The sequence below is a fragment of the Canis lupus genome, chromosome 21, assembly GCF_011100685.1.
Source record: "Canis lupus familiaris isolate Mischka breed German Shepherd chromosome 21, alternate assembly UU_Cfam_GSD_1.0, whole genome shotgun sequence".
NCBI lineage: Eukaryota > Metazoa > Chordata > Mammalia > Carnivora > Canidae > Canis > Canis lupus.
In genome coordinates this window covers 21,714,618-21,740,028 of record NC_049242.1, presented here as the reverse complement: position 1 = coordinate 21,740,028, position 25,411 = coordinate 21,714,618, and the positions used below count along the sequence as shown (strand labels likewise).

General features: G+C 51.5%; 1 protein-coding gene across 7 annotated transcripts in view; it reads left to right on the top strand.

Annotated features, from left to right (window-relative positions):
- Positions 1-976: 976 nt before the first annotated feature.
- Positions 977-25,411, top strand: part of MYO7A (myosin VIIA) — an 84,361-nt gene continuing 59,926 nt past the window's right edge. For 2 of the 7 annotated variants that reach the window (XM_038568530.1, XM_038568527.1), the window contains exons 1-4: positions 998-1,242; positions 3,213-3,276; positions 18,674-18,787; positions 24,254-24,406. In XM_038568530.1, the coding sequence (XP_038424458.1) occupies positions 3,259-3,276; positions 18,674-18,787; positions 24,254-24,406 (285 nt within the window). In that variant the 5' untranslated portion in view covers positions 998-1,242; positions 3,213-3,258. Of the gene's footprint in view, positions 1,243-3,212; positions 3,277-18,673; positions 18,788-24,253; positions 24,407-25,411 lie in introns of all 7 variants that reach the window. The other 5 variants (XM_038568532.1, XM_038568531.1, XM_038568534.1 and 2 more) reach the window with 4 other exon arrangements.

The following is a 25,411-nucleotide window of genomic DNA, read 5'->3' as shown; positions in this document are numbered from 1 at the left end:
TGGAGGGCAGCTGTGCTGGTGCCCAGCAGGTGGCACACTTGAGCCTCCTACCCCATTCTTTGGTTGGGGGGCGGGGGGCGGGGGTGGGGTGGGGGAGGAAAGCGGCTAACCTCTTCCCTGCAGACCCACCTCAGTTCAGAGGCTGGGGATCCAAGAGTACTCCCCTCTGCTCAGGCCAAAGTTCCCCTAGCGAGGCTTGCACTGATGGGGCAGCTGCCGGGTGGCAGGAGGCAAAGGGTGGTGACAAGAGGTCTCAGCAAGGAGTCTGCAACATTATTGTCTTTGCCAATGCCAAGGACGCTCGGTGTACTCCTCCTGTTTACGCCCCACCCCACACTTTTAAATCACACTATTTCACTTCAATTCATATGTTTTCCTGGTACAGGCAGGGTTGCTCCAAATCAGTTGGTTTGGGAAAGTTTCCTGGATGATTATGGACAACACCTGTGACCGCCCTCCCCCCCCCCCCCCCCCCCCCCCCCCCGCCCGCGGCAACCCGCAACCAGAACAGTGTTGATGGCGAAGAGCTTCAGAGGCACTTCTGAGGGGAGTTCTTAGGAGGTGGGCTGGGGAGAGGGGGCCAGCAGTGGGGCTTGCTACCCCCCGCCCGGCCCTGCCCTGCCAGGTCGGCTCCTCTCAGGAGTGCCAAGCAGGCGTTTACGGAGAACACGGCCTTGGTGGACGCGGCAGATGCCGAGACTCAGCAAATCTGTGACCCGGTCGGGATCAGGAGGTTCCCCGCCCACGTGCCGGGAGCAGGTGGCCTTATTACATATAATAGGCAGGGGAAGCTGGGGGAGGCGGTGTCCAGTCCCGCTGCTCAGCAGCACGCCCGGGGACCCGGGGCCCTGCCTCCACTGCGCGCCGGCCCCAGCGCAGGGCCCTGAGCAGCACAGCCGGCCTCCCTCCGCGCTGATGTCACCGCACCCGGACCTTGGAGGCCCCTCTGACTCCGCCTCCTGAGGGAAGGCTCTGGAGTGGCGAGCGGGGAGGGCAGCGGTGCGGCTGGACAGCTGCCCTGGCCGGGAAAGAGAGGGAGAGGCGGAGAGGGAGACAGTCACACAGGGAAGAAGTGACATCCAAAGAGAGCCCCAGACTGCCGAGCCCCGGAGTGAGACAGAGGAAGAGGGGACGTGTGTCTGCAGACTGTCCCAGACGCGTGACCCCAGCTCTGAGCCCTTCGTGCAGGTGGCAGCTGCATCCAGTCTGGTGGGCAGCTGAGCGTGGGGAGCTGGGACCCCGGTAAGCACGGGCTGCCCGCTCTCCTGGGCTCTCTGGGAGAAGGGCTGCGGGACGTCTGGGGGTATCAGGGGCTTGGGCCACCTGGGAGCCATGTGCTCCTGGTCGGGGGCCCAGCCACAGCAGCCACTGAATGAAATTGTCCTGAGCCTGGGCAGATGGAGGCTTGTCGCCTGGACAAGAGAAGAGTCAAGGGGCATGGCGTCATTGAATGGTCTCTGACCAGGCCTGGGGCAGGGGCGCAAACGTGCTGGGCTGGCAACTGGGGGGCGGGGGGCGGGGGGGAGAGACACTCTTTTGGCCTCTGACACTCTTCCTTGACCTCTCTCTCTCTCTCTCTTTCTCTCTTTCTCTTTGGTAAGTGACTTCCTTCCTCTGTGCCTCAAATTTTCCATCTGTGAAATGGGAATAGGAAGCCCCCACCCCAACCCAGGGTTGTTGTGGAGACCAGGTAAAGTCAGGCATGGGCATAGACATGCAAACACAGTTTTGCTTTCCCTATTGTCAATTTGAAAAGCAATGGACTTAACAGAGACTAGTTCTCATTTTGAGGAAAAAGTTTATCTCGTAGCTTTTTTCTTACAAGAAAAAAAAAAAAGCTTACAAGAAAAATTTAATGTGGCCATTAAATTCCAAGCTTTTACCACCCCATCCACCCTCCAGGGCCCTGAAAGCCCTGGCTCTTTGCGGCCTCTGAGGCTCACGCTGGTGCAGGAGGGCAGCACCACCAGCGCTGGTGACTTGCCTTCCCGGCCGGCCAGTCTGGCACGGTCTCCAGAAGAACTGCACGCCTGCTGCGTTCCGGAGCTCCGGGGCAGGGGTCAGGGCTCAGGTGTCAGGCAGCGTCCTGGACAGAGGATCAAATGCCCCGGCGCCTCTGAATGGCCCTTGTGAAAAATTGATGCTCACCCTGGGGGGCAGGTTAGGGGGCATGGGGGCCCCCCACTGGGGCCTGTGGGCTCTGGCCACCTTGGATCACCACACTCGATTCCCACAGTTCCTTCCTGAGCAATCTCTGGGCCTGGCCCTGTACCGTGTGAGGTAGTGGCTCAGCCCCACCTCCTTGCTCTGGATTAACTCCCCAACTTTGGAGGGGGCAGACGTGGGGACAGACCCTGACCTGACAACATAATGCATATAGTCAGGGCTGGATAGACAGAAACATCAGGACTCTTGGCAGCCTAGGGGTGGTCAGGGAGGGCTTCCTGGAGAAGGCACTGTCTGAACTGAGCCATAAAGTAGAGGTGGGAATTTGCTAGTCAGCATTCCAGGTAGAAGAGTCAATGTATGCAAAAGCCAGGAGGTATGAAAAGAGGTGGCATGTTTCAGGAGTCATGAGTGCTGAGAATGGTGTATGTGCAGGGAGAGGTGAGGAAGGAACCCAGAAAGCAGTGGGAGAAAAGACTAAGACATTAGCAGGAGCCACAAGGTACTGGGCCTTCAAAGCCAGCCTGAAAGCAGAGGGTGCTCTGTGGAAGGGTTTGAGGCAGGGCATGCCATGAGCAGGTCCTGCTCAGCCTGTGCCCCCTCCTCTTGGGCCTGGCTGCTGCTGTCACCCTAGCTCCTTGGGCAGACCTGAGCAGGTGGGGGAGGCCAGAAATCAGGTCCCGATCCTGAACCTGTCTTGCTCTGCTTTGCGACTTTGGCAAGCCTTGGTCCATCTCTGGGTCCCTTTGCCCTTATGTCCAGGCGAGGGGGCTGGACTTGCTACTTCCTAGGAGCCCTTTAGAAATCTCTGAATGACCGTAACCAGGAGAAGAGCTCAGCTGCTCTGGGCAGTAGAGCTGGTGACTGTGGCTGAGGCTCAGGTCACGCAGGCTGGGCTGTGGCCAGAGGGAGAGTAGCCAGGGAGGGAGGGTTCCCCAGAGGGAGGAGTGGCTGAGACTTTGGGAAGAGCCCAGGTGACTCCAGCCAGGCTCATGGCTGCCAGGGTGGGCCTGACCAGAGGCTTCACATGGTCTCTCCCCCTGCAGAACCACATCTGGCCAGGCGGGAAGCAAGAGCATCTGAGGAAGAACAATGGTGATTCTTCAACAGGTGAGTGCTCTCTGCACCCCACTGGCCTTCATCTTTCTATTGCCAGGAAGAACTCTGTTGGGTGGCTCATCCTGCCCCATCTCACATTCATCTGGTTAAATCACAGGACACCTGCCCCAGTACTTTTTTATTTTTTATTTTTTCTAATATTTTATTTTATTTATTCATGACAGACAGAGAGAGGCGGGCAGAGACACAGGCAGAGGGAGAAGCAGGCTCCATGCAGGGAGCCCGACATGGGACTCGATCCTGGGTCTCCAGAATCATACCCCAGGCTGAAGGCAGTGCTAAACCGCTGAGTCATTGGGGCTGCCCTGCCCCAGTACTTTTAGAAATCACCTATTTATGCTTAAAACTTGCTGTGAAAATTTCCCTGTCTCTCTCAGGCCCAGTCTAGAACTGCTCCCTCTGATGTGTCTCCTGGGGCCTTCCTTTCTCACTGCACTCATCCCACTGGGTAGAAATTATTTATTTACATGCATCTCTGAATCCTCAGGCATTCCACAAAGTAGAACACGTGCAAGGCCCCAACGTGGGGCAGCCTTTGGGGACAGGGAATAAGAAGTTGGTCAGTCTAATGAAGCCAGACCAGGACAGGCCTTGAGCCTGGCACGGGAGCAGTGAGTGGCGGATGACCTGGTTGGAGCTGCAGCCTCCTAGGGTAGTACGGGAAAGAAGCAGAGGTACTGGCCCCGGCTGAGTCCTCTAGCCGCCTCCTTCCTTCTTGGGGCCACCATGGCCCCTGACCCTCAGCCCTTCCCCGTGATCAGCCTGAGGCTCTAATGAGCTCCTGGTCTCCAGAGCCAGGAATGTGGGCCCAAAGCCAGGTCAGCTTGGCACCAAGCCCTAGGGCTGGTGGGGATGTGTGCTGTGGGGACCTTGCCAGCAGCTTCATAGCCTCCAGACCCATCAGAGGCCAGTGGGCAGCCTTGTTCTGCAGCTGTGTGTGTGTGAGAGCCAGAGAGAGACAGAGACAGAGAGGAAGCAGGCTTCAGGCAGGGCAGGATCAGAATAGACAGTTTTCTATCCCAGAGTGAGGAGACCCCCCCCCCCCAAGAGCCCCTCGGCCTGGCCTGACACCTTGTTCAAAGCCCCGCCAGAGGCAGCTGAGCCAAGGGAAGGAAAGTTGCTGTCCTGGAGCATCTGCTCTGTGCAGGGGCTTTGGCTGCAGGCAGGGCTGGGTGGGTGGGGGCATTCATGGCCCCCAGAGGGGCAGCCTGGGCCACCCATAGCCCCCACGGGGTTTCCCCACAGGAAGCTATGAGGCCTCCCTTGCCCTCTCTGAACCGGCCCTCCTCACCCTGTGGGTAAACGCAGGCTCTGCCCACCCCTCACACAGCAAGGACACTTCTGTTACTGCTTTGCTCCTGGGAAAGGCCCCAGCTGGGGGGGGAGGGGGAGCCAGCCAGCTATGCAGCTCTAAGACAGAGCCCGCACCCCTGGGCTCTGGCTGGGCTTCATTTTTGATGAGTGGGCAGATGTGGGCATGTTCTTCAGCCTTCTTGAGCCTCTGTTTCCTCACCTGTAAGATGAGGGGGAAATCCCTCTTTCCTGGGTTGTTGTGAAGATAAAATGCCATGAGGGTCAGTCTAGGTGCTGCTGCTTTCTCCTGCCCCTCGAGCCCGCCTCTCCGTCCTGCCCTGAAAGACCCCGGTTCTCCCGCACATCCTGCCTGGGCACTTGGCTTCCCATTTTCCTGGCGGCCTTCTCCTCAGGCCTTGAGGTGGCCGCTCTTCCCCTGGGGAGCCTTCCCTGCTCTGCCCACGGCAGAGTCGGAGCACATTCCATCTTTGTCCTCAGTTTACCTGAGGCCCCCAGGTGAGCCTGGAAGTGGGGGACAGGCCTCTCCTGCTCCCCACTGTCTCATCAGCCCCGGCACCCAGTCCACTCAGATGAGGCTCTGTGCTAAAGAAGGAAGGACTGTTCTTACACCCTCACTCGGTCTAAGGGGCGAGGCAGACGTCGGTGGCCACCTCAAAGGGATACTGGAGAATGCAATGTCCTAACGCAGATTCGACTCGGAGTCTGATAGAAGACCCAGCTCGGTAATGGTTAGCTGCTGTGACAACTACTACCGGCACGATCACATGGTGGTGTTCCTGTGTATGAGCACTCTTCTTTTCTCTCTCACCTTATTTGGTGTGAAAATCTCAGGAGTTCTCAAAGGATGTGATGGATCTTCCCCATGTGGGAAAGATTAGTGGCAGACTTTACTCAGATAGGGTCGTTTAGACCTAAGCTAGAGCAGGTGGAGACAGGGAAGGGAGCCATGATGGTAAGGGGGCAGCAGGTGGTGGCGGGGGTGTGTGGTGTCTCAGACGCTGAGAGGGGGCCGGAGGGGGAGTCTCTCCCTGCCTGGGGTGGCGGGTGCCAGGGACGGCGCCGAGGCTGTTGCAGTAGATGAGGGATTGAGGTCTTCAGAGGAGGGGCTGGCCCTGGTTACAAGGCCAGCTGGTGCTTGCAAAAACCCAGAGATCTGGGGTGCACATGACCCTCTTTAAGGATGTCCGAGAGGGCTGCTGTGTTTCAGTAGGCTATGATTTCCGGCTCTGCGGTGGATCCAGGGTAGGGACTGAATGTACTTAGCTCAGATTCAGGAGCACAGGGAGGTCTGAAGATAAATTTGTGGGCTGTTGATAACAGTTGAATTGGTCCTTTTATTAAAATGTCCTTCTTTGTCTCTTCTAACAATGTTATAATGATTTCAAGTCTACTTTGTCTGATACTCTAGCCACCCCAGCTCTTTTTTGGTTACTATTTGCATGGAATATATTTTTTTTATCTTTTTACTTTCAATCTATCTGTGTCTTTGAATCTAAAGTGAGTCTCCTGTAGATGGCATATATTTGGATCCTGTTTTTTGTTTTTTGTTTTTAAACCTATTCAGCCAACCACTACCTTTTAATTGAAGAGCTTAATTCATTTCCATGTAAAGACTTCTGCCATTTTGCTATGTTTTTCTATATGTGTTTCCACTTCCTTTGCTGAATTCCTCCATTACTGCCTTCTTTTACGTTTGATTGATTTTCCCCCCAATGTACTCTTTTGATTCCTTTATAATTTCCATATATTATATATACATATATATATATATATATATACATATACACACACACACACAATAGTGGTTACCTGGGTTATAATTAAGATCTTAAATTTATAACCATCTAGTAGGATTTAATACCAACTTAGTTTTGATGATACATTAAAAAAATGCTTCTGTACAGCTCTCTCTCCCTTTTATATTGTGCTTGTCAGAAATCACATCTTTATACACAGTGTGCCCATTAACACAGATTCTTAATTATTGTTTTATGCATTTGCATTTTATTTTATTTTAAGGTTTTGTTATTTGAGAGAGAGAGAGAGAGCAAGCATGAGCAGAGGGGAGGGAGTGGGAGAAGCAGGCTCCCTGCTGAGCAGGAAGCACCATCTGGAGCTTGATCCTTGGACCCTGAGATCACAACTTGAGGTGAAGGCAGGAGCTTCATTGACTGAGCCACCCAGGTGCCCCTGCATTTGCCTTTTAAATCGTATAGGAAAAAAAAAGAGTTATAAACCAAAATAATAATCGGGCTGGCTTTTATTTTTTCCTATGTAAATATACTTTTAGTAAAATTACGTTTATCAGAGTTCTTTATTTCTAGTATGGCTTTGAATTACTGTCTAGTGCCCTTTAATTTCAGCCTGAAAGCCTACTTTTAGCATTTCCTGTAGGCAGGTCTACTAGTGACAAACTCCCTCTCCCTCTGCTTTCAAATGAAAGCTGAGGATGTCTTAGTGTCTGTCATTTCTGAAGGATGGTTTTGCCAGATATTGCATTCTTCTTTTAAAATTTAATTCTAGTGTAGTTAGCATACAGTGTTATATTAGTCTCAGGTGTGCAATATAGTGATTCAACACTTCCATATGTTACTCAGTGCTCATCATGATAAGTGTACTCTTAATCCCCATCACCTCATGCATCCTCCCGACCCCCCGCCCCTTCTGGTAACCATCTGTTTGATCTCTATATCTGAGTCTGTTTCTTGGTTTGTCTCCCCCCCACTTTGTTCATCTGTTTTATTTCTGAAATTCCACCTATGACTGAAATCATATGATATTTGTCTTTCTCTGACTGGCTCATTTCACGTAGCAAGATACTCTCCAGATTCATCCATGTTGCAAATGGCAGGATTTCATTCTTTTTATGGGTGAGTAATATTCCATTGTGTGTATATACATCTTCTTTATCCATTCATCCGCTTGATGGACACTTGAGCTGCTTCCATAGTTTGGCTATTGTAAATAATACTGCAAGAAACATAGGGTGCATGTATGTAGCCCTTTGAACTAGAGTTTTGTATTCTTTGGGTAAATATCCAGTAGGTTACTGGATCATAAGATCTGTTTTCAACTTTTCTTTTTTTTTTATGATAGTCACACAGAGAGAGAGAGAGAGAGAGAGAGGCAGAGACATAGGCAGAGGGAGAAGCAGGCTCCATGCACCGGGAGCCCGACGTGGGATTCGATCCCGGGTCTCCAGGATCGCGACCTGGGCCAAAGGCAGGCGCTAAACCGCTGCGCCACCCAGGGATCCTGTTTTCAACTTTTTTGAGGGGTCTCCATACTGTTTTCCACAGTGGCTGCACCAATGTGCATTTCCACCAACATTGCACAAGGTTTTCTTTTTCTCCATGTCCTTCCAACACTTATTGATTTTAGCCATTCTGAAAGGTGTGAGATGGTATCTCATTGTGGTTTTGATTTGCACTTCTCTGAGGAGGAGTGATGTCAAGCATCTTTTCATGTGTGTATTGGACATCAGTAGGTCTTCTTTAGAGAATTGTCTGTTCATGTCTTCTGATTCTTAAATTGGATTATTTGTTTTTTTGATGTTGAGTTGTATCAGTTTTTTATATAGTCTGGATATTAACCCTTTAGTGGATATGTCATTTGCAATTAGCTTCTCCCATTCAGTAGGTTGTCTTTTAGTTGGTTGTTGCCAGATATTGAACTCTTGTCTGACATTTCATCACTTTAAATATATCCTCTCATTGCCTTCTGAAATCAGAAGAGAAATCATTGCCATGATTTCTGATGAAAACTCAACTACTAATCATATTGAAGATGCTTTGTATACAATGAGTCTCTCTTTGTCTTTTGACAGTTTGATTTTAATGTGTCTCAATGTAGATCTTTTTTCCCCTTTGCTGTGCAGAGGCTTTTTGTTTTGGTGAAATCCTAATAGTTTTTTGTTTTTTGGGGGTTTTTTTTTGCTTTTGTTTCCCTTGCCTCAGGAGGCTACTGATGTCAGAGAAATTACTGCCTGTGTGTTCTTCTAGGATTTTTATGGTTCCAGGTCTCACATTTAGGGCCTTAATCTATTTTGGCTTCATTTTTGTGTATGATGTAAGAAAGTGGTCCAGATTCATTCTTTTGTATATAGCTGTCCAGTTGTCCCAATACCATTTGTTCAAGAAGCCATCTTTTCCCCATTGTATATTCTCTTTCTTTGTCAAAGATTAATTGACCATATAATGAGGGGTTTATTTCTGGGCTTTCTATTCTGTTTTATTGATCTATGTGTCTATTTTTGTGCCAGTATCATACTATTTTGGTCACTACAGCTTTGTAATATAACTTGAATTCTGAATTGTGATGCTTCCAGTTTTTCCTTTTTTCATAATTGCTTTGGCTATTGGGGCCTTTTGTGGTTCCATACACATTTTTGGATTGTTTGTTCTAGTTATATGAAAAATGTTGTTGGTACTTTGATAGGGATTACATTAAATGTGTAGATTGCTTTGGTTAGTATAGACATTTTAACATTTGTTCTTTCAATCCATGAGCATGGAATGTCTTTCCATTTCTTTGCATTGTCTTAATTTCTTTCATCAGTGCTTTTTATAGTTTTCAGTGTACAGGTCTTTTACCATCTTGGTTAAGTTTATTCTTAGGTATTTTATTATTTTGGATGCAATTGTAAATGGATGGTTTTCTTAAATTCTCTTTCTGTTGCTTCATTATTGATGTATAGAGATGCAATAGATCTTTTAAAAATATTTTATTTATTCATGAGAGAATAGGCAGAGGGAGAAGCAGGCTCCCTGGGAGGAGCCTGATGCAGGACTCAATCCCAGGACTCTGGGATCACACCCTGAGCCAAAGGCAGATGCTCAACTGCTGAGCTACCCAGGCATCCCAGAATTGCAATAGATTTCTGTATATTGATTTTGTATCCTGTGACCTTACTGAATTAATTTAACAGTTCTAGTAGTTTTTTTTAGCAGAGTCTTTAGCATTTTCTATATATAGAAACTGCAAAATGTGGCAGTTTTACTTCTTCCCTACCAATGTGGATGACTTTTATTTTGTTATTGTTGTTGTCTGATTGTTATGGCTAAGACTCAATGTGGATCTTTTGCGTTCACCCTACCTGGAATTTATTGAGCTATTTGCACATGTAGATTTGTGACTTTCATCAAGTTTGGCAAGGTTTTGACTATTATTTCTTCAAATATCTTTTCTGCCCCTTTCTCTTCTCCTATCCTTTGGGATTCCCATTATGCATATGTTGGTCCACCTGATGTCGCACAGGTTTCTTAGGTTCTGCTCATTTTTTTCTAATTCTTTTTTTTCCTCTTCTTATTCCTCAGACTGTAATCTCAATTAACCTGTCTTCTAGTTTGCTGATTCTTCCTTCTGCCTGCTCAAATTTGCTGTTGAATCCCTTTAGTGAAATTATCATGTTGGTTATTGTATTTGCCAACTCCTAACATTTTAAAAAATATTTTATTTATTTACTCATGAGACAGAGAGACAGAGAGAGAGAGGCAGAGACATAGGCAAAGGGAGAAGCAGGCTCCCTGCAGGGATCCCGATGTGGGACTTAATCCCAGGACCCTGGGACCATGCCCTGAGCCAAAAGCAGATGCTCGACCACTGAGCTGTGCAGGTGGCCCTCAACTCCTAACATTTTATTTGATCACTTTTAATTATTTCTATCCCTTTATTTATACTCTATTTGGTGAAATGTTCTAGTTTTCTCCCATTCTTTGACTATATTTCAGGTAGCTGATAAAAATCTTTGTTTATAAGGTCCAATGTCTGAGCTTCCTCAGGGAAAGTTTCTATTAATTTCTTTTTACCTGTGAGTGGGCCATATTTGTTTCTTTGCATGCCTCATCATAATTTTTTTTGAAAATTGGACCTTTTTTTGGAAAATTGGACACTTAAACATGATAAATCTGAAAGTCTGATCTCCTCTCTCCCTCTGGTTTGTTGCTGCTGCTTGTGAGTTGTAGTTTTGTTTAGTGACATTTCTAAACTATCTTTAAGAACACTGTATTCTTTATTGTGCATGGTCATTGAAGTTTTGAAAACCCCTAGAGCCAAAAACAACTCTCAGTCCTGCAGTTGGGCTTGGTGTGTGTTGGGGCATGCCTTCAATGCTCAGGCCATTTACAACCCTGACTTAGCCTTCATTTCCTGTCTACAAAGAGCTTGAGGGTCAGTTGAAGGTGCAAGTTTAGGTGAAGGCTTTCTTGGGCTTTTTCTGAACATTCTTCCAACCCTGGGCATGTGAGGTTTTCTAAATTACCTAGTATATGCAGGAGCTTTTCAAAACCCATATTTCCCTGGCTTTCCACCAGGCATTTTGGAGTGGCTACTGTTTTTTCCAACTGATTATTTTTCCCCAGGTGGCAGTGGGTGGTAGTTCAACTCTCTTTGAATGTTTTTGACCAGAGCAGCTTCTCCATCCTGGGGCAGTCCCAAGTTAGAGAAATAAAGGCAGGCCCTTTGTATTATTCTTTTAGGGAGTTCCCAGATAGGTTAAAACAAGCATAGTTCTTTGATAATAGGTCTGTTCTATTTCTGGCTCCAAAACCCCACACCAGGGATGTGGGGCCTACATCTTCAAGACTGCCACAAGATGGGAGGTAGGGGGTAGGTTAAAATACCACAAAGCTCTCCTGCCGGGGTTCAGTCACCTTTCTCTTTATTAAATGTTCCATTGGTTACTATAAACATTTGATTATTTTCTAGAATTCTAGTACAGTTGATTCTGACAGCTTCTCCCATATATTCTTAGTGTTTCTGTAAAGATGTCTCTGCCATCTTCCTTGACATCACTTGCTCATGACATTTGGTGCAGTTAGTAAATGAAAGCTTTTTGTCCCAACTTGGTATGTATCCTTAAGTAAGTCTCTTCACCCCCTCTGAAACTCTGTCTCCCCATCTGGCCAGAATTGGGCTGGATGGTGGTGTGATAGCATCAGGGAAGCACTGTGAGTTTCTATGAGGCACCAAGGAAGTACAGAAAAGAAGGCAGTGGAGGGGGCTGTGGAGAACAGGTGGCACATGGCCCTGTAGAGCCTTGGTGGCTGGGTGGGGGCAGGGAAGAGGATAGTGGGGTGAAGCATTCTTGGCAGAGGGCCCAGCAGAAGCAAAGGCGAGGTTAGGGAGACCCTATCCTGTATGTTCAAGGCAGCAGGAGATGAGGCTGGAGCAGCAGTGAGCCCTGGCTCTGGGAGAGGATCTGGTGATGCCACAGTGGGTCACAGGAGCATTAGACTTGCCTCCCACACCTGGTGTGCAGGCTGCTTGCAGGGAAAGGGGCCTATTCCCAGGCTTCAGCTCAAGGTGGCCCAGGTGCATGGGGCTGAACAATGGGTCTGGGTCCGGCAGGGTTAGGTTCATAGTACTGGCTGGGTTTCCCTGAGGGGGCCTCTAACCATATACCAGACCTGTTTGACCATCTCTTCCTTCTTATTTCCACTTCTCTGTGCTTTGCTTTTCCCTCTTCTGGAGTGCCCTTCCCTCTCATGTCTGCCTAAAATAAGCACAGCACCCAGGTGTCACCCCTAACATAACTTGCTCAGTTAATAATAACCAATGCTCATACAGCCATTTATTCTAACAGGTATGAATCTGAGTGAGTTATACATGTAAACCTTTTTAATCATCACAGGCAACTCATGAGGTACTGTTACCTTGTCATTCCATAGATGCAGAGACAAAGGCACATACAGGTTGAGGAACTTGCTCAAGATGACACAGCTGGAGTGGCCTAGCCAGGATTAAACCTAAGCTGTCCAGGTCCCAAGTCTAACAGCATAGTGGCCATGCAATCCTGTCTCCAGAATGAATTTGTCCCTCATCTGGTGGCACTAGCCTTATTTGGGTCTGGCTGCGTCCATTCCTAGGTTGGGAGCTCTGAGGATGGTGTCTCCTAAGCTTTAGTCTGAGCCTCTGAAGGTTAGTTACACGGACAAATGGAAAGATGCCTGGAAGCCCACCCCTGGCACCTTCCTGTGTCTAAAGGTCCTGTTCCCATGGATTCCTATGGGTCAGGTGGGTGGGCAGAGGTAGGTGTGCTTGCTCTGTGCTTGGCTGGGGGAAGGACCCCTCCCAAGAGCAGGGTGAGCACAGGAATAGATGGAAATGGCTGCGGTCAGTCGGCTTTGAGCCAGGTGGCAGAAGGCTGGGTCCCTGAGGCTCGGATACAGAACTGGGGAAAAAGGGAAGCCCAAGTCCAGTGGGGGTAGCTCTGAGTTCTGTGTAAAGCCTCACTGTCTCCTTCCTTGCCATCCCCCCTACTCCCCATAGTAGTTGGCTTGTTTTTGTGGGACCAATTAGGCCTCCAGGATTCCAGGCAATGCCAAGGGCCAAATATGGAAACAAAAGGCCTTGAAGAGCAAAGGCAAAGGAGGGAAAGGGAAGAAGAAAACATGGGGCGGGGGAGGGGGTGGTGGTTGGAGCGCCTGGGTGGCTGAGTGCGTTGAGCATCTGCCTTCAGCTCATGATTGCAGGGTCCCAGGATTGAGCCCTGCATTGGTCTCCCTCACTGCTTCTCCCTGATGCTCCCCTTGCTCATGCTCTTGCTCACTCTCTCTCAATCTGTCAAATAAATAAACAAAATCTTTAAAGAAAAAAGAAAAGTAGGGAGAGGGGGAAAGGGAGTGGGAGGCGAGTCACAGGGCCTGTGCTTTCTGGATAGGACTGTGGCTCACGGCCCAGCATGGACTCAAGCCAGGTGCCCAGCCCTGTGTGGCTGCCAGGACACAGAGCCCAGCTTGGTGCCCACTGTCCTGGAGAACCCGGGGACACCCTCCCCCAGGCCTCAGTGCTCCCTCTCCCAGCCGGCCAGCCTCAAGGCTGAGTGAGGAGGCCCAGTCACCGGGGCTGTTCTGTTGGGAAGCTTCCTCTCGGCCACCACCCACCCCCTCATTTCCTCCACCCCCTGAAGATTTTTACCTGCCACCGGCCACCACCCACCCCCTCATTTCCTCCACCCCCTGAAGATTTTTACCTGCCACCGCTTTCTAGAGGACGCCAGTGAGCTAGAAGGATCTTTCAGGCACCTTCCCTTAAGCCTTCCCTTAAGTCTTAAAAATTCACGAAGTTTATTGCGTTCCACTCCGTGACATCCCCACGGGACTTTCCGTAGAAAAACTTACAGATTTGCTCAAAACCGCAGCCCAGGCGAGGCTGGGTCGGGGCGCGGCGCGCTGCGGGCCGGGCTGAGGGACGGCGGGGCTGGGGAGGTGGGGGACCCTCCCCGGCCCGCCCGCGGGCGTCACCTAAGCCGCCGTTGCCATGGGCCCGCGGCAGGTGGCGGGGTTTAGGGTTCCCCGCGGGCGGCGCGCACGGGATTAGGTGAATTAGGGAGCCCGCGCCGCCCGCGCCGCCGGCCATGGAGCCCCGCGCCGGCCCCGACCCCGGCCCCGACCCCGCGGACCCCGCCGACCCCGCCGACGCGCGCGCCAAGTCTCCGGCCAAGTGGGCGCTGGTGCGCAGCCTGAACCACGCGCTGAAGGCGTGCGCGGTCCTGCCGGTGAGGCCGCCGGGAGCGGGAGGGCGCACCCCGGGCAGCCCGGCCCCAGGGCGCCGCGGAGCGCGGGGTGCACGCAGACGGGCCCCCCACCCCACCCCCGGCGCCGCAGGCGATCCCTGGCTCCCCGCGCCACCCTGGCCCCCGCCGCCCCTTCTGGTGCCCGGAGCCTCTGCCTTCACCCAAGGTGGATGCGCCAGGCCCGCCAAGAGCCTTCCCGCGTGTCCGCGGCCCAGGGCGGGGAGGCCCCGGCTGCTGCGAGGGGCTGGGGAGAGCGGTCTGGCCGGCCCACCCGCGGGAGAGCTGGCCCGGGGCCCTCCTCCGCCTACGGTTAGCAGCTGGACGCCTGGCTCACAGGTGCCCTTGGCAAGTCTCTGGGTCACCTTTCCCACCTGTGAAAATGGGGCTAATAAAACCGGTGTCCCAGAGTGATTATGAGGATGGGAGGACGGGGGGGGGGGGGGGGGGGGGAGTGGGGGGGGGACCTGTCCTGAGACTCCTTTCATTCCACAAAGAAGGAAAGAGGCAGAAAGGGCCAAGGCCCAGTCAGGTGGAAGTGAGGTTCATCACGCACTGGGCTGCAGCTGGGGAGGGCAGGTGGGTAGACATCAAAGACTTGAGTTTGTGGGGTCTCTCATCTTCCCATGCCCTGACTCTGGGTGAGCTCTGTGAACAGAACTCGGAGAGATTGAAAGATGTTCCCAAAGTCACACAGGATTAGGGGCAGAGCTGGGACCTGAACCAAGCTCTCATTAACTCTGTTTGCTGTGGCTGGTCCAGCTTCCCTGTGGGGTTTTGGGGTCCTTTTGAGAACTTTTAGATAGATCCATTCTGTGAGACCCTCTGCTCTAGCCACTCTTGTGACAGTGAAGAGCTAGGACTTGCCCCATGTCACACAGCCATATTGAGGCATCTGGCATGTCACAAATGGTATTTTCAATTCAAGATGAAGTCTGCAGTGGAGCATCTGCCCCAACAGAGTGGCATGAATGGGGCCAGAGGCAGGCATGAGTGCCTGCAATCTGGAGATGGGAGAGGCTGGTGGGGTGAGACCCAGTATCCCTTTCTTCTCCTTCTTCCTGCTCCACAAAAGAGTTTCCTGCTCTTTTTTTCTTCTTTTAAAGATTTGAGCGAGAGCACGAGCAGCAGAGGCAGAGGGAGAGTGAGTCTCAAGCAGACTCTACACTGAGTCTGTACAGAGCCCAAGAAGGGGCTCAATCCCACAACCATGAGATCATGACCTGAGCTAAAACCAAGAGTTGGATGTTTGACCAACCATGCCACCCAGGCGCCCCAAAACTTTCCTGTTCTTTTCCATTTTCCTTCTGTCACCCAGCCAGCATTCCCGACTCATCCTGTTCTGGTTCAGGCTCTGGCCTGCAGGTGCTCACGATTTTATCAGTCACCAATTTGATGAGTGACTACGGCCAGATTCCTTTGTCTCTTTGGACCTCAGTCTCCTCATCTGTAAAAATGAAGACGATTCCATCCCACCTGCATCCTGATGCCTCAATAACTTTCCCTGGGACCATGAGAACATCTTCCCTCAGAGGTTTTCAGGCCTCATAATTCTCCCTCAGGCCACTCAGCTGCCATTTTAGCCTTTGTCCTCAAATTGAGACCCGGAGCAGAGAAAGAGAAAGTTAAGTCACTGCCCTCCTTGTGACTGTCCTTGATTAGGAGAGTTCTAGTCACTTCTGTTTCTGTACATCCTGAGCTCCCTGCTCAGCCTCTCCAGGCTCCCATTTCCTGCTCACACAGGTTATCCTCTGTCCTGGAGTGGGATGCATTTTCTGTGTGCCAGGCTCTGTGTTGGGTCAGGGGATACAGGTGACTCAGACTCCTGCCCTCTAGCTGCCCCCTGTTGAGGCTTCCGGCATGCGCTTCGGCCTGCAAGCCATTTAAGGCCAAGGGTCCTATCAGTGTTTCCTGTTTTGCTCACAGAACTGGGTTCAGAGAGATGTCAGGAAAGAGCACTAGATTTGGAGTTTGTCAGATTTGGACTCCGTTCCTGGTTTTAGTACAAAACAGGCGGATTTGGGCAGATTTCTTGACTTCTTTGAGGAGATGAGGTAGAAATAGAACCCTCTGCCTAAGAGCTGTCGATGAGAAAGTTAATCATCTGGAAGCCTCTACCTACCTGGCCCGAAGTGGGTGTATTGTGAGTTAGCAGGAAGCAGCATCCTGGCCAGCCTGGCCTCCAGCAGTTAGTGTCTGACTCTCTCTCCTCTCATGCTATACAGTCTTCATTCTTGTTCACATCCCCTCTATCACATGTTTTCTCTCTTACACACACACTCTCTCTCATTAAGAGATGAATTCTGTTTTCCTGTTTGACTCTGAGGAGTCACAGATGGGACTCAGACCCAGGCCTGTCCTTGGGGTGTTGCAGGCTAGTGGTGAAGGGTCGCATAGATGGTGATCACCCAGCATGGTGCTATCTGGAAGCGGCCAGCCCAGAGGCCCTGGAGCCTGGAGGGATGCCCCCATTCTCCACACAGCAGCCACAGTGAAATTTTGAAAATGTAAATTCATCACGCCATTCTCCTGCTTAAAACCTTCTAAAGTCCAATCTCTCTCGCAACCTGGTACCTGCCCGTGGTCCCCCGCCCCCACAATGTCCTCCCCTCTTCTGGCTGTAGGCCCTCTGCCTTTCCCATGTGTTTTGGCTCTGTCCCCAGAGCTGGAACAAGACTGGTCCACAGTGAGCTCTCCCTAAATACGTGCTGGATGAGTGAATGAACTCTTCAGGGGTTGGGGAGGAGGAGGTTGCCGTGGGGAGGAGCCGAAGAGCTGGACAGATGGGCGGGCATCCTCTGCGTGGAAAGGTGGGTGGGGTAGCGGGCCCTGGAGAAGAGCAGGCTGTGTCAGGTGGCCTGTGGCCTGGAACTCGGCTGCGTGGCTGAGGGGTGTGTCAGGAAGGACAGTTTGGGTTTGGGACAAAAGGGTTCCCCAGGGCACCTTACGGGAAGCAGCCCTGCAGCCCAGGCACACCGCAGATGCCCAGGAAACACAGGAGTTCTCCTTGGCTCTCCAATTCTTCCTGCTTTCTCCAGGAGAAAGCTTGGGTTTGGAGTTAGTCTGTCTCTGACGTGCGTAACCTCCCTCCCATGAAGTGGAATCTGGGGCCGAACGATAGTTGACTGCAATGGGAAGAGGAGGCTGAGGCAGTGAGGAGTTGGCCTCGGGACTCACTGAGCCCACCCCTCGGAGGGAGGCATATGGAACCGGAGGCTCAAGTCAGCAGCTTGTTCCGGGCCCAGGCGGGACAAGGCTAGAACCCAGGCTCCTGACTCCCAGCCCAGAGCCCCGTCCCTGGGCCTTACCCACAGGGTAACCTCATCACCCTCTGTTTATTCAGCTGTTCTGTTTCTAGCTGCTGCTTGGGAAGTTCTAGTTTTATTAAGCTGTGTTCTCTCACTCTCTGGAGGAGCTCTCATTAGGATTAGGATAAAACCCACCTTTTACCTGCAGGCCAGGGAGAGTCTACGGTGCTGGGTCTTGCCCACCACTGTGAGAGCTGTAGGCTGGCTCAGTCTTCTGCACATCCCTATGCCAGGGCCCTCCACAGTCCTCACCACTCTCCACAGTGACTGTGTGAATGTATTTGCTCAGGTCTTTGTTTTCTGTCTCCTCTCAGCTGGAACGTAGTAGACCCCATGGTCACTGCTGGATCCCCTGCATTCAGATTGATCAGTGCCTTGTATTCAGTGGGTGCTCAGTAGGTGTTTGTGGAATGCCTCAGTGCTGAAAGCGGTTGTTCTATTATTTATTTATTTTTAAAGATTTTATTTATTTATTCATGAGAGACAGAGGCAGAGGGAGAAGCCTGATGCAGGACTCGATCCCAGGACCCTGGGATCATGAACTGAGCCAAAGGCCGACGCTCAACCACTGAGCCACCCAGGTGCCCCTAAAAGCGGTTGTTTCTAAGTCCATTTCTCTGACTCTATATTTTAGGTTTAGCTTCTGTGTGCCTCACTGGGCGTGTAGTGAGAGCAGGGGACACAGCGGGACACCCTCCCCCTCAAGGTCGGGGCTTTCCCCACAAGCTGGGAGGCGGTATGGTGGAACTTGTATCAGAGGGCCCAGCACAGAGCAGTGTCACTCAGGCATCCCACACCTAGAACTCTGAGACTTGCCTCCAGAGGCGATGGACAGTGTTTGGGTGTCCTGTGGGGATGCCTCCTTTAGGACCAAGAGGAAGTGGTTTGGGTGGCTTAGTGTCTCTGCCTGAACCTCAACAGATTTGCTGTACCTGTATGGGGTGTAGAGCCTTGTGGAAAGTGGGGCACTGGACAGGCCTGGGTTTGAAGCTGCCCAGCTGCATGGTTTCTTCACCCCTCTGAGCCTCTACCTACCTATCTGTGAAATGGGGGCAGTAACAGCTGTTACAGAGGAGGTTTTGAGGACATTGCATAAGTGCCTGGCCCCGGGTCTGACACAGATGGCTCCCAGCAAGTGTGAGCTCCCCCTTCTTCCCTCTCCTGTAGTTGGCACAGGAGCCTCTGGTGGTAGGAGAGCTGGGGCACAGGATGCCCCTCCCTGCTCACCTGGCCTGGGATGTTCTCTCATCCACAGGGGGACTATGTCTGGATGGACCTGAGATCTGGGCAGGAGTTCGATGTGCCCATTGGAGCAGTGGTGAAGCTGTGTGACTCTGGGCAGATCCAGGTGGTGGACGATGAAGGCAATGTGAGTAGCCCCCTACCTCCCCTGCCCCTTAGGCCCTTGGCAAGACACAGGCTGGCAGGCCACCTGAGGCAGGGGCCACCTAAAGGGGGTGGAGGCACTACCTGTGCCCCTCCTCCTGCCTCTTAGATGTCCCGTCTTCCACAGAGCTTTCCCACTGCCCCCAGCAAGAGGATGCCTTTCCTTCTGCCCAGGCTGCTGGGTTCTATTTCCATAAGCACTCAGTCTGTTCTGCATGGTGTTGGAGATGGGGGCCCATCATCCTGCACGACGACGAGGTGACGGTCACGGAGGATAAGATCAATGCCCTCATTAAAGCAGCGGGTGTGAATGTTGAGCCTTTCTGGCCGGGTTTGTTTGCAAAGGCCCTGGCCAACGTGAACATTGGGAGCCTCATCTGCAATGTAGGAGCTGGTGGACCTGCCCCAGCAGCTGGCGCTGTGGCACATGTACAGTGGTGGGCAGAGGGTGGCACCAGGCTGGAAGCTCTACACACACAGGGAATCAGAGAGACTGGATTCAGATTCCCATCCTGCCCATTTATTAGTTATGCAACCATCACCAACCATCACTTCTGAGCCTGAGTTTCTTCTTCTGTAAAATGGGGATAATAGTAATTATCTCACTGGTTTGTTGACTCATAAGTTGGGTCCTGTGAAGAGAACACCTCAGTAAAGTGAGTTAGTCTAAAAATGACCATAGTCTTGCTCTGTTAGCTTTTGGTGTCTTAGGAATTCATTGTATTCCTTGGCACTGCCCTGGGAATCAGTCTAATGGATTAACCCTTCATTTCTTGTGGCCTTGAAGGAAAGGGACATGGGAGGTGTAAGTTCTGTGGGTAGTGGGAGTGGGGAGGGATGGAAGAGTATAAAGTCAGGGTCCTGCTGTGGAGAAGGCAGGTGCTTGGAGGAGGGTCCAGAGGGGAAACACATGTGTACGTGGCCTGGAGATGTGGGGATGTTGTACTGAGAACAGAGTCCTAGCTTAGCGGGGACAGGAGGGACCCGGGGAGATTCAGTCCCCCCGTTCTTTGGATTGTGCCTTGTGCTGTACCCAGAACTAAGGTTCTGTCTACTAGATGCTGGTGGCAAAAGAGGGCACAGTGACTGGGAGCAGAGTGCTCTACTGGGGCAAGGGCAGGGCTGGGGGCGGGGGGGGGGGGGTGGTGCCTAGAGGCAGGAAATGCACACACAGGGGGCAGGGGCATCACTGTTGTTCCTGCAGGTTTCAGGGACACCCCGCAGAGCCCTTAGACCCAAGCTCTGTCTTTGGGTCCTCACAGCATCTGTGAGAGGCAAATGCTCTGTTCCCTAAGGGGAAACTGAGACAAGGAGGGACCATCAAGCGCAGTCATACAGCTAGTAAGTGATGGTGCTGGGATTAGCACTCAGGACCTTTGGCCTCTGTGTATGTGTTTCCTCACCCAGTATCTTCATGGCAGTGCCCAGCTTCTGTTAAACCATGCTTTTGTTCCCTGGGTTTAGAACCTGAGTGCCTGCAACATCATTCTGGAGGTCTGGTTCTAGGACCTTCTAGGAAGCCACTGTGAGGTTGCAGCCAGAGGAGGGGACACAGGTTCAGCTGGCAGTGCAGACAGGCCTGGTCTGTAGTCCCTTTGGGGGGTGGGGCAGGGACTCTGCCTGCAGGCTCATGTTTCACCTGGGTCATGTTGCCTGTCAGATGGTGTCCTGTAACTGTGTCACTGGATCCCAGAGCTCCCCTCCCACCCACTCCCACTAAAGCCCTGAGAGTGGGGGCTGCAGGTGGGGAGGGACATGACTGGGTGGCCAGGGCAGGTCAGGGACGTTGCTTTGCTTCAGTAGCATGGGGCCCAGGGCTTCTGGCCTCTTCTTTCAGGGCCTTTCCCACTCTTATTCCTTCCTTACCCCCCACCACCCTCCACGTGTTGTCTTTGACCCCTCTGACTTCTAAGATTCCCTTAACTTGAGGGCAGGGACTAGGCAAGTCACATGTGGTTCTTCTGAGACCCCACAACGCATCTGTCTAGACAGGGTTCTCTGTGAAGCCTCACAGGAGAAAGGGAGGAGGAGAGGGAGGGAGGGAAGGAAGGAGAGAAGGAGGGAGGGAGGGATGATCCTCACGGGGATCCTAATGTTCTGCTTTTGCCTAAATTGTTCCCATGGCCAGAGGCCCCCTCCTTCCCTTCCTCTACAGAGCACACAGTCCCTGTCTCTCCAAACTCAGTACCAGACCAACTCTTTTCCAGATGTGTCTGTGCTCCCTGGGATTGGCCATGTTCTCTCTCTCTCTCTCTCTCTCTCTCTCTCTGGCATTCCTTCAGGCCAGGCCTCAGGTTGTGTCTTGGTTATACTTTGGTCTATGCTGTGGGCACCTGTGGCCATTGGCCTGAGGGGTGCTGACCTCAGTTGGGAGTCCTGTGTAGGAAAGAGGTGAGGAGACGCTTAGTTCTGTGTAACCAGGCGAGCCGCTTTATCACTTGAGTGTGACTCCTCGCTACTAAGTGCTAATTCTTTTATGGGATGTTATGAGAAACAAATGAGAACATAGATCTCCTCTGTAAAACCGGAAAGCATTAGAGTAATAATACCCAGCCCTGGTTGAGCAATGACCAGGCACTGGCGCGTTTTAGAGGTGGTGGGAGTGAAACAAAGGTTGGCTCTTAGTGTATAGATTAATTCCACCACCACCACCACCACCACCCCACTACCACCCCAGCCCCTGCCCCTGCCCCACCGCAAATCCCCAAAAAGAAGGGATACTTCTTCTCATTCCCATTGCATAGATGAGGTCATGGAAGCTCAGGGAAGCCAGGTGGTGAGCACAGGGCTACAGGGTCACATGGTAGCCGAGCTGCTTCGTACCTCTGTGCTGAACTGTTGGAGGGATTCTGGGGACCAGAGGCTGGAGGTGAGTGGGGCAGGCACATAGCTTGCCCAGGCATCCTCTTCCCTCTGGCCCGTGCTGGAGCCTAACACCGAGTCATGGAGCAGGGACCAGGCAGAGGGAACTTTCCAACTGGATCAATTTTTATCAAGAAATAGGATAAAATGGGAGCTAGGAATGTTCCACTCAGGACTGGAAAGTCCGGGCGGGTTCTTCCATCTTCCCATCCAGGCCCATTCATGCCTGGGGGAGGTCTGTGGGAGGGCCTGGGCTGGACAGAAGTACTCCTGGCCCGGGAGGTGCCATGAAATGCCAGGGAGGTTGGAGTTGTGGGCTCTGGCTCACCCTGTCCCTGACCCCTCTGAGGACCTGCGGCAGGCCACCATCCTCCTCTGATACTGTTTTCTCAGGTGCAGTGAGATGGTGGGAATTAGGAACTACAGGGGTCTCTCCAAAATTAGGACTTCTGCTTCTTTTTTTTTTTTTAAGATTTTATTTGTTTATTCATGAGAGACACAGAGAGAGAGGCAGAGACATAGGTAGAAGGAGAAGGAGGCTTCAGGACTCGATCCCAAGACCCTAGGATCACACCCTGAACCAAAGGAAGATGCTCAACCACTGAGCCACCCAAGCGTCCCAGGACTTCTGCTTCTAATTCAGAACTGTTCCTCAGTAGTCACCAGCTGGCCATCTATCCCATCAGATTCCCTGCCACACCATTTGTGTGTGGCCCACTATGGACCAAGGATATAGAAGACATAGCAGGAGTCCCCAGCCTTGGGGCACATTGGGAGGTCAGAACCACATTTAGGCAATGGCAGCCCAGTGTGACCACTGCTTTCCAATGGGAGACCCAGGGAACGTGGGGGCCCAGAGGAGGCCCTGCCACAGCCTGCGGTCGAGGTGGGGGGAAGGCACATGTCAGAGTGGGCGGCACGGTCAGCAGAGGCTTTAGAAACTGGGATACCCTTGAGCTGGGCCTCGAAGGCTGAGTGGAAAGGAAGTAAAAGGAATAGCATAAGCAAGGCCATGCTGGCTTGGAAGTACAGAGGATTACCGGAGCAAAGGCCTAAGGTCCCTGTATCTACCTCAGTTGGCCTTTGAAAGCCAGGCTGAAGGAACTGAAGGCTGGAGTATAGGGGAGCAGGGAAAGGCTCCAAGCTCCAGAGCGATGGGATCAAATAGGTGCTGAGGAGTGCTGGAGGGGAGATGGAGCACTGCAAGGACCAGGGGGCCGGGTAGAGACAATGGTCTGGATCAGGGTAGGGGCTAGAGTACAGGTGAGGAGAGTACCACTCAATCAGCAGAACCCTTCAGAGGGTTGAATGAGTAGGACTGGGTGACCACTTAGATTGGGGATGGGATGAATGAGGGGCCGATGCCCTAGATTCTTGCTAGTGTCCAGTTGTTGGAGTTGGTTATCCCAGAGGGAACCTGAGGAGAAGCAGCTGTGGGAGGACATGTCATGTGCATCACACCTACCTACCCACCAAGTCTTAAGGCTGGAGCTGGGAGGTGGCAGAGGGGTCCTCTTCTCATCACCTGTTCCCAAAAGTCAAGCTCCTGTCTGGTCCTGAGGATCCCAGGGTTCTGGCATTTGGGAACAGGCAGGGGCCCCCAGAGGGCTATGGGGTCTCACTCAGGCTGCAGCCATACCCCAGAGCACAGTTCACTCTCACCTCACTGAGAAGCTAGATTGTGAGAAGGTGCTGCAGACCCCCTTGGAAAAGGAAGGAGAGATTTGCAGGTTTGTTGAAACTGCCAGTGCTATCAGCTAGATGTACAGCTGGAAGCCACCCCCATCCCCTGCAGCAGAAGATATTGCAGGGGAGAGTAGCAGAGCCACGGAGCAACCTCTCTTCTAGTTTCTGCATCAGCTCACAAGCACTTAGTTTCCTGCTACTCCACATTCATCATCAAGCCCCGTGAGACCCATCCTAAACAGATCACGTCTCTTCATCTCCACTGCCATTGCCTGGTTTCAACAGCTTCAGATTTTGCTTTTGCTGTTCCCTAAGCCTGGAATTCCCTCTCCCCATGTCTTACAGGGGTCTCTTCCCCATCATTCAGACCTCTGCCCAAACGTCCCCTCTTTGGAGAGGTAGTTCCTGACCACCTGAAGGTAGTTCCCTCCTCGATCGCTATCCCATATGCACATTGGTTTGTTCTTGGCACTATCTGAAATTACTTTTTATACTTTTGTTTACCAGAGCCTGTATCTGAAGTCAAGTCTAATTCCAAAGATTACATTTTGCACTCCACCCTGCAAAGTGACTGGGGTTGGGGGAACTCTAATTGCCTTTATGAGAATCCTAGGTGGGGTTGGAGTCCCTGCCCTGCTGCTCTTTTAGGTCTGTAGAAAGAATTCCCTAAGAGGAAGAGGAGTGGTCCATAGAGTAGTGGGGGGGGGGGGGGGGGAGTACCATCCTCATAGACTCATAGACTCAAACTTGATAATGACAGAGTTTGGTCATGGGAAAGGAGGAGGCCTTTACCAGGGTTGCACAGACTCAGGGTCTCTGTCCCTCCTGGGCCCCCTGCCCAGCAGAGCACAGCCTGGGTCCCAGGAGTGAGGCCTGACAATAGCCACGGTGCTCCTCGCAGGAACACTGGATCTCCCCGCAGAACGCCACGCACATCAAGCCCATGCACCCCACGTCAGTCCATGGCGTGGAGGACATGATCCGCCTGGGAGACCTCAACGAGGCTGGCATCCTGCGCAACCTGCTCATCCGCTACCGGGACCACCTCATCTACGTGAGTGCTGCCCGCCGCCCCCCCCCCCCGCCCCCCGCCCGCCCTCAGCTTGTGTGATCTGTGATTAGAGGGAGTCCTGTGTCTCCCCAGGCCTTGAAACCATTAAGAGGCGTGGGCGGAGCTGCCTTCTCTGGGTTTGCTGCGGGGTCAGAGCCTGCCATTCATTGGGCAAGGTGAAGAGAGGTTGGGTCAGGAGTCTATCCTCAGAAGGGGATGGAAGAGGGAGCATGCTCCTCAACTCAAACCCTTTTTTTTTTCCACAGGGGTTTTAAAAAAGATTATTTTATTTTATTTTATTTTATTTTATTTTATTTTATTTATTTAAGAGGTGGAGGAGGGGCATAGAGAGAAGGAGAGAGTCTTAAGCAGACTCTGTGCTTAGTGTGGAGTCCAACTCGGGGCTCAATCTCATGACGTTGAGATCAAAATCCTAAGACCACTCACTGAGTTGAAACCAAGAGTAGGGTGATCAGCTGACTGTGCCACTGTGACTATGCTCAGCTGGCTGTGCAACCCATTTTAATCTACAGTGTTAAAAAATCTTATCAACTGACCCCACTTATTTTCTGAACTAATCCAGACAGAAACAGGGTTGAACTATTATTTTTCAGAGTCTATGACAAAAGTTTTTACAGTGAAAATTAATGACATTACCAACATGCCCAGAAAAGAGTGGTTTATATTCTTTTTTTAAAAAAAAGATTTTATTTATTTATTTATATTTTTTAATAATAAATTTATTTTTTATTGGTGTTCAATTTGCCAACATACAGAATAATACCCAGTGCTCATCCCGTCAAGTGCCCCCCGCAGTGCCCATCACCCATTCACCCCCACCCCCCACCACCCCTAGTTCATTTCCCAGAGTTAGGAGTCTTTATGTTCTGTCTCCCTTTCTGATATTTCCCACACATTTCTTCTCCCTTCCTTTATATTCCCTTTCACTATTATTTATATTCCCCAAATGAATGAGACCATATGTTTGTCTTTCTCCGATTGACTTAT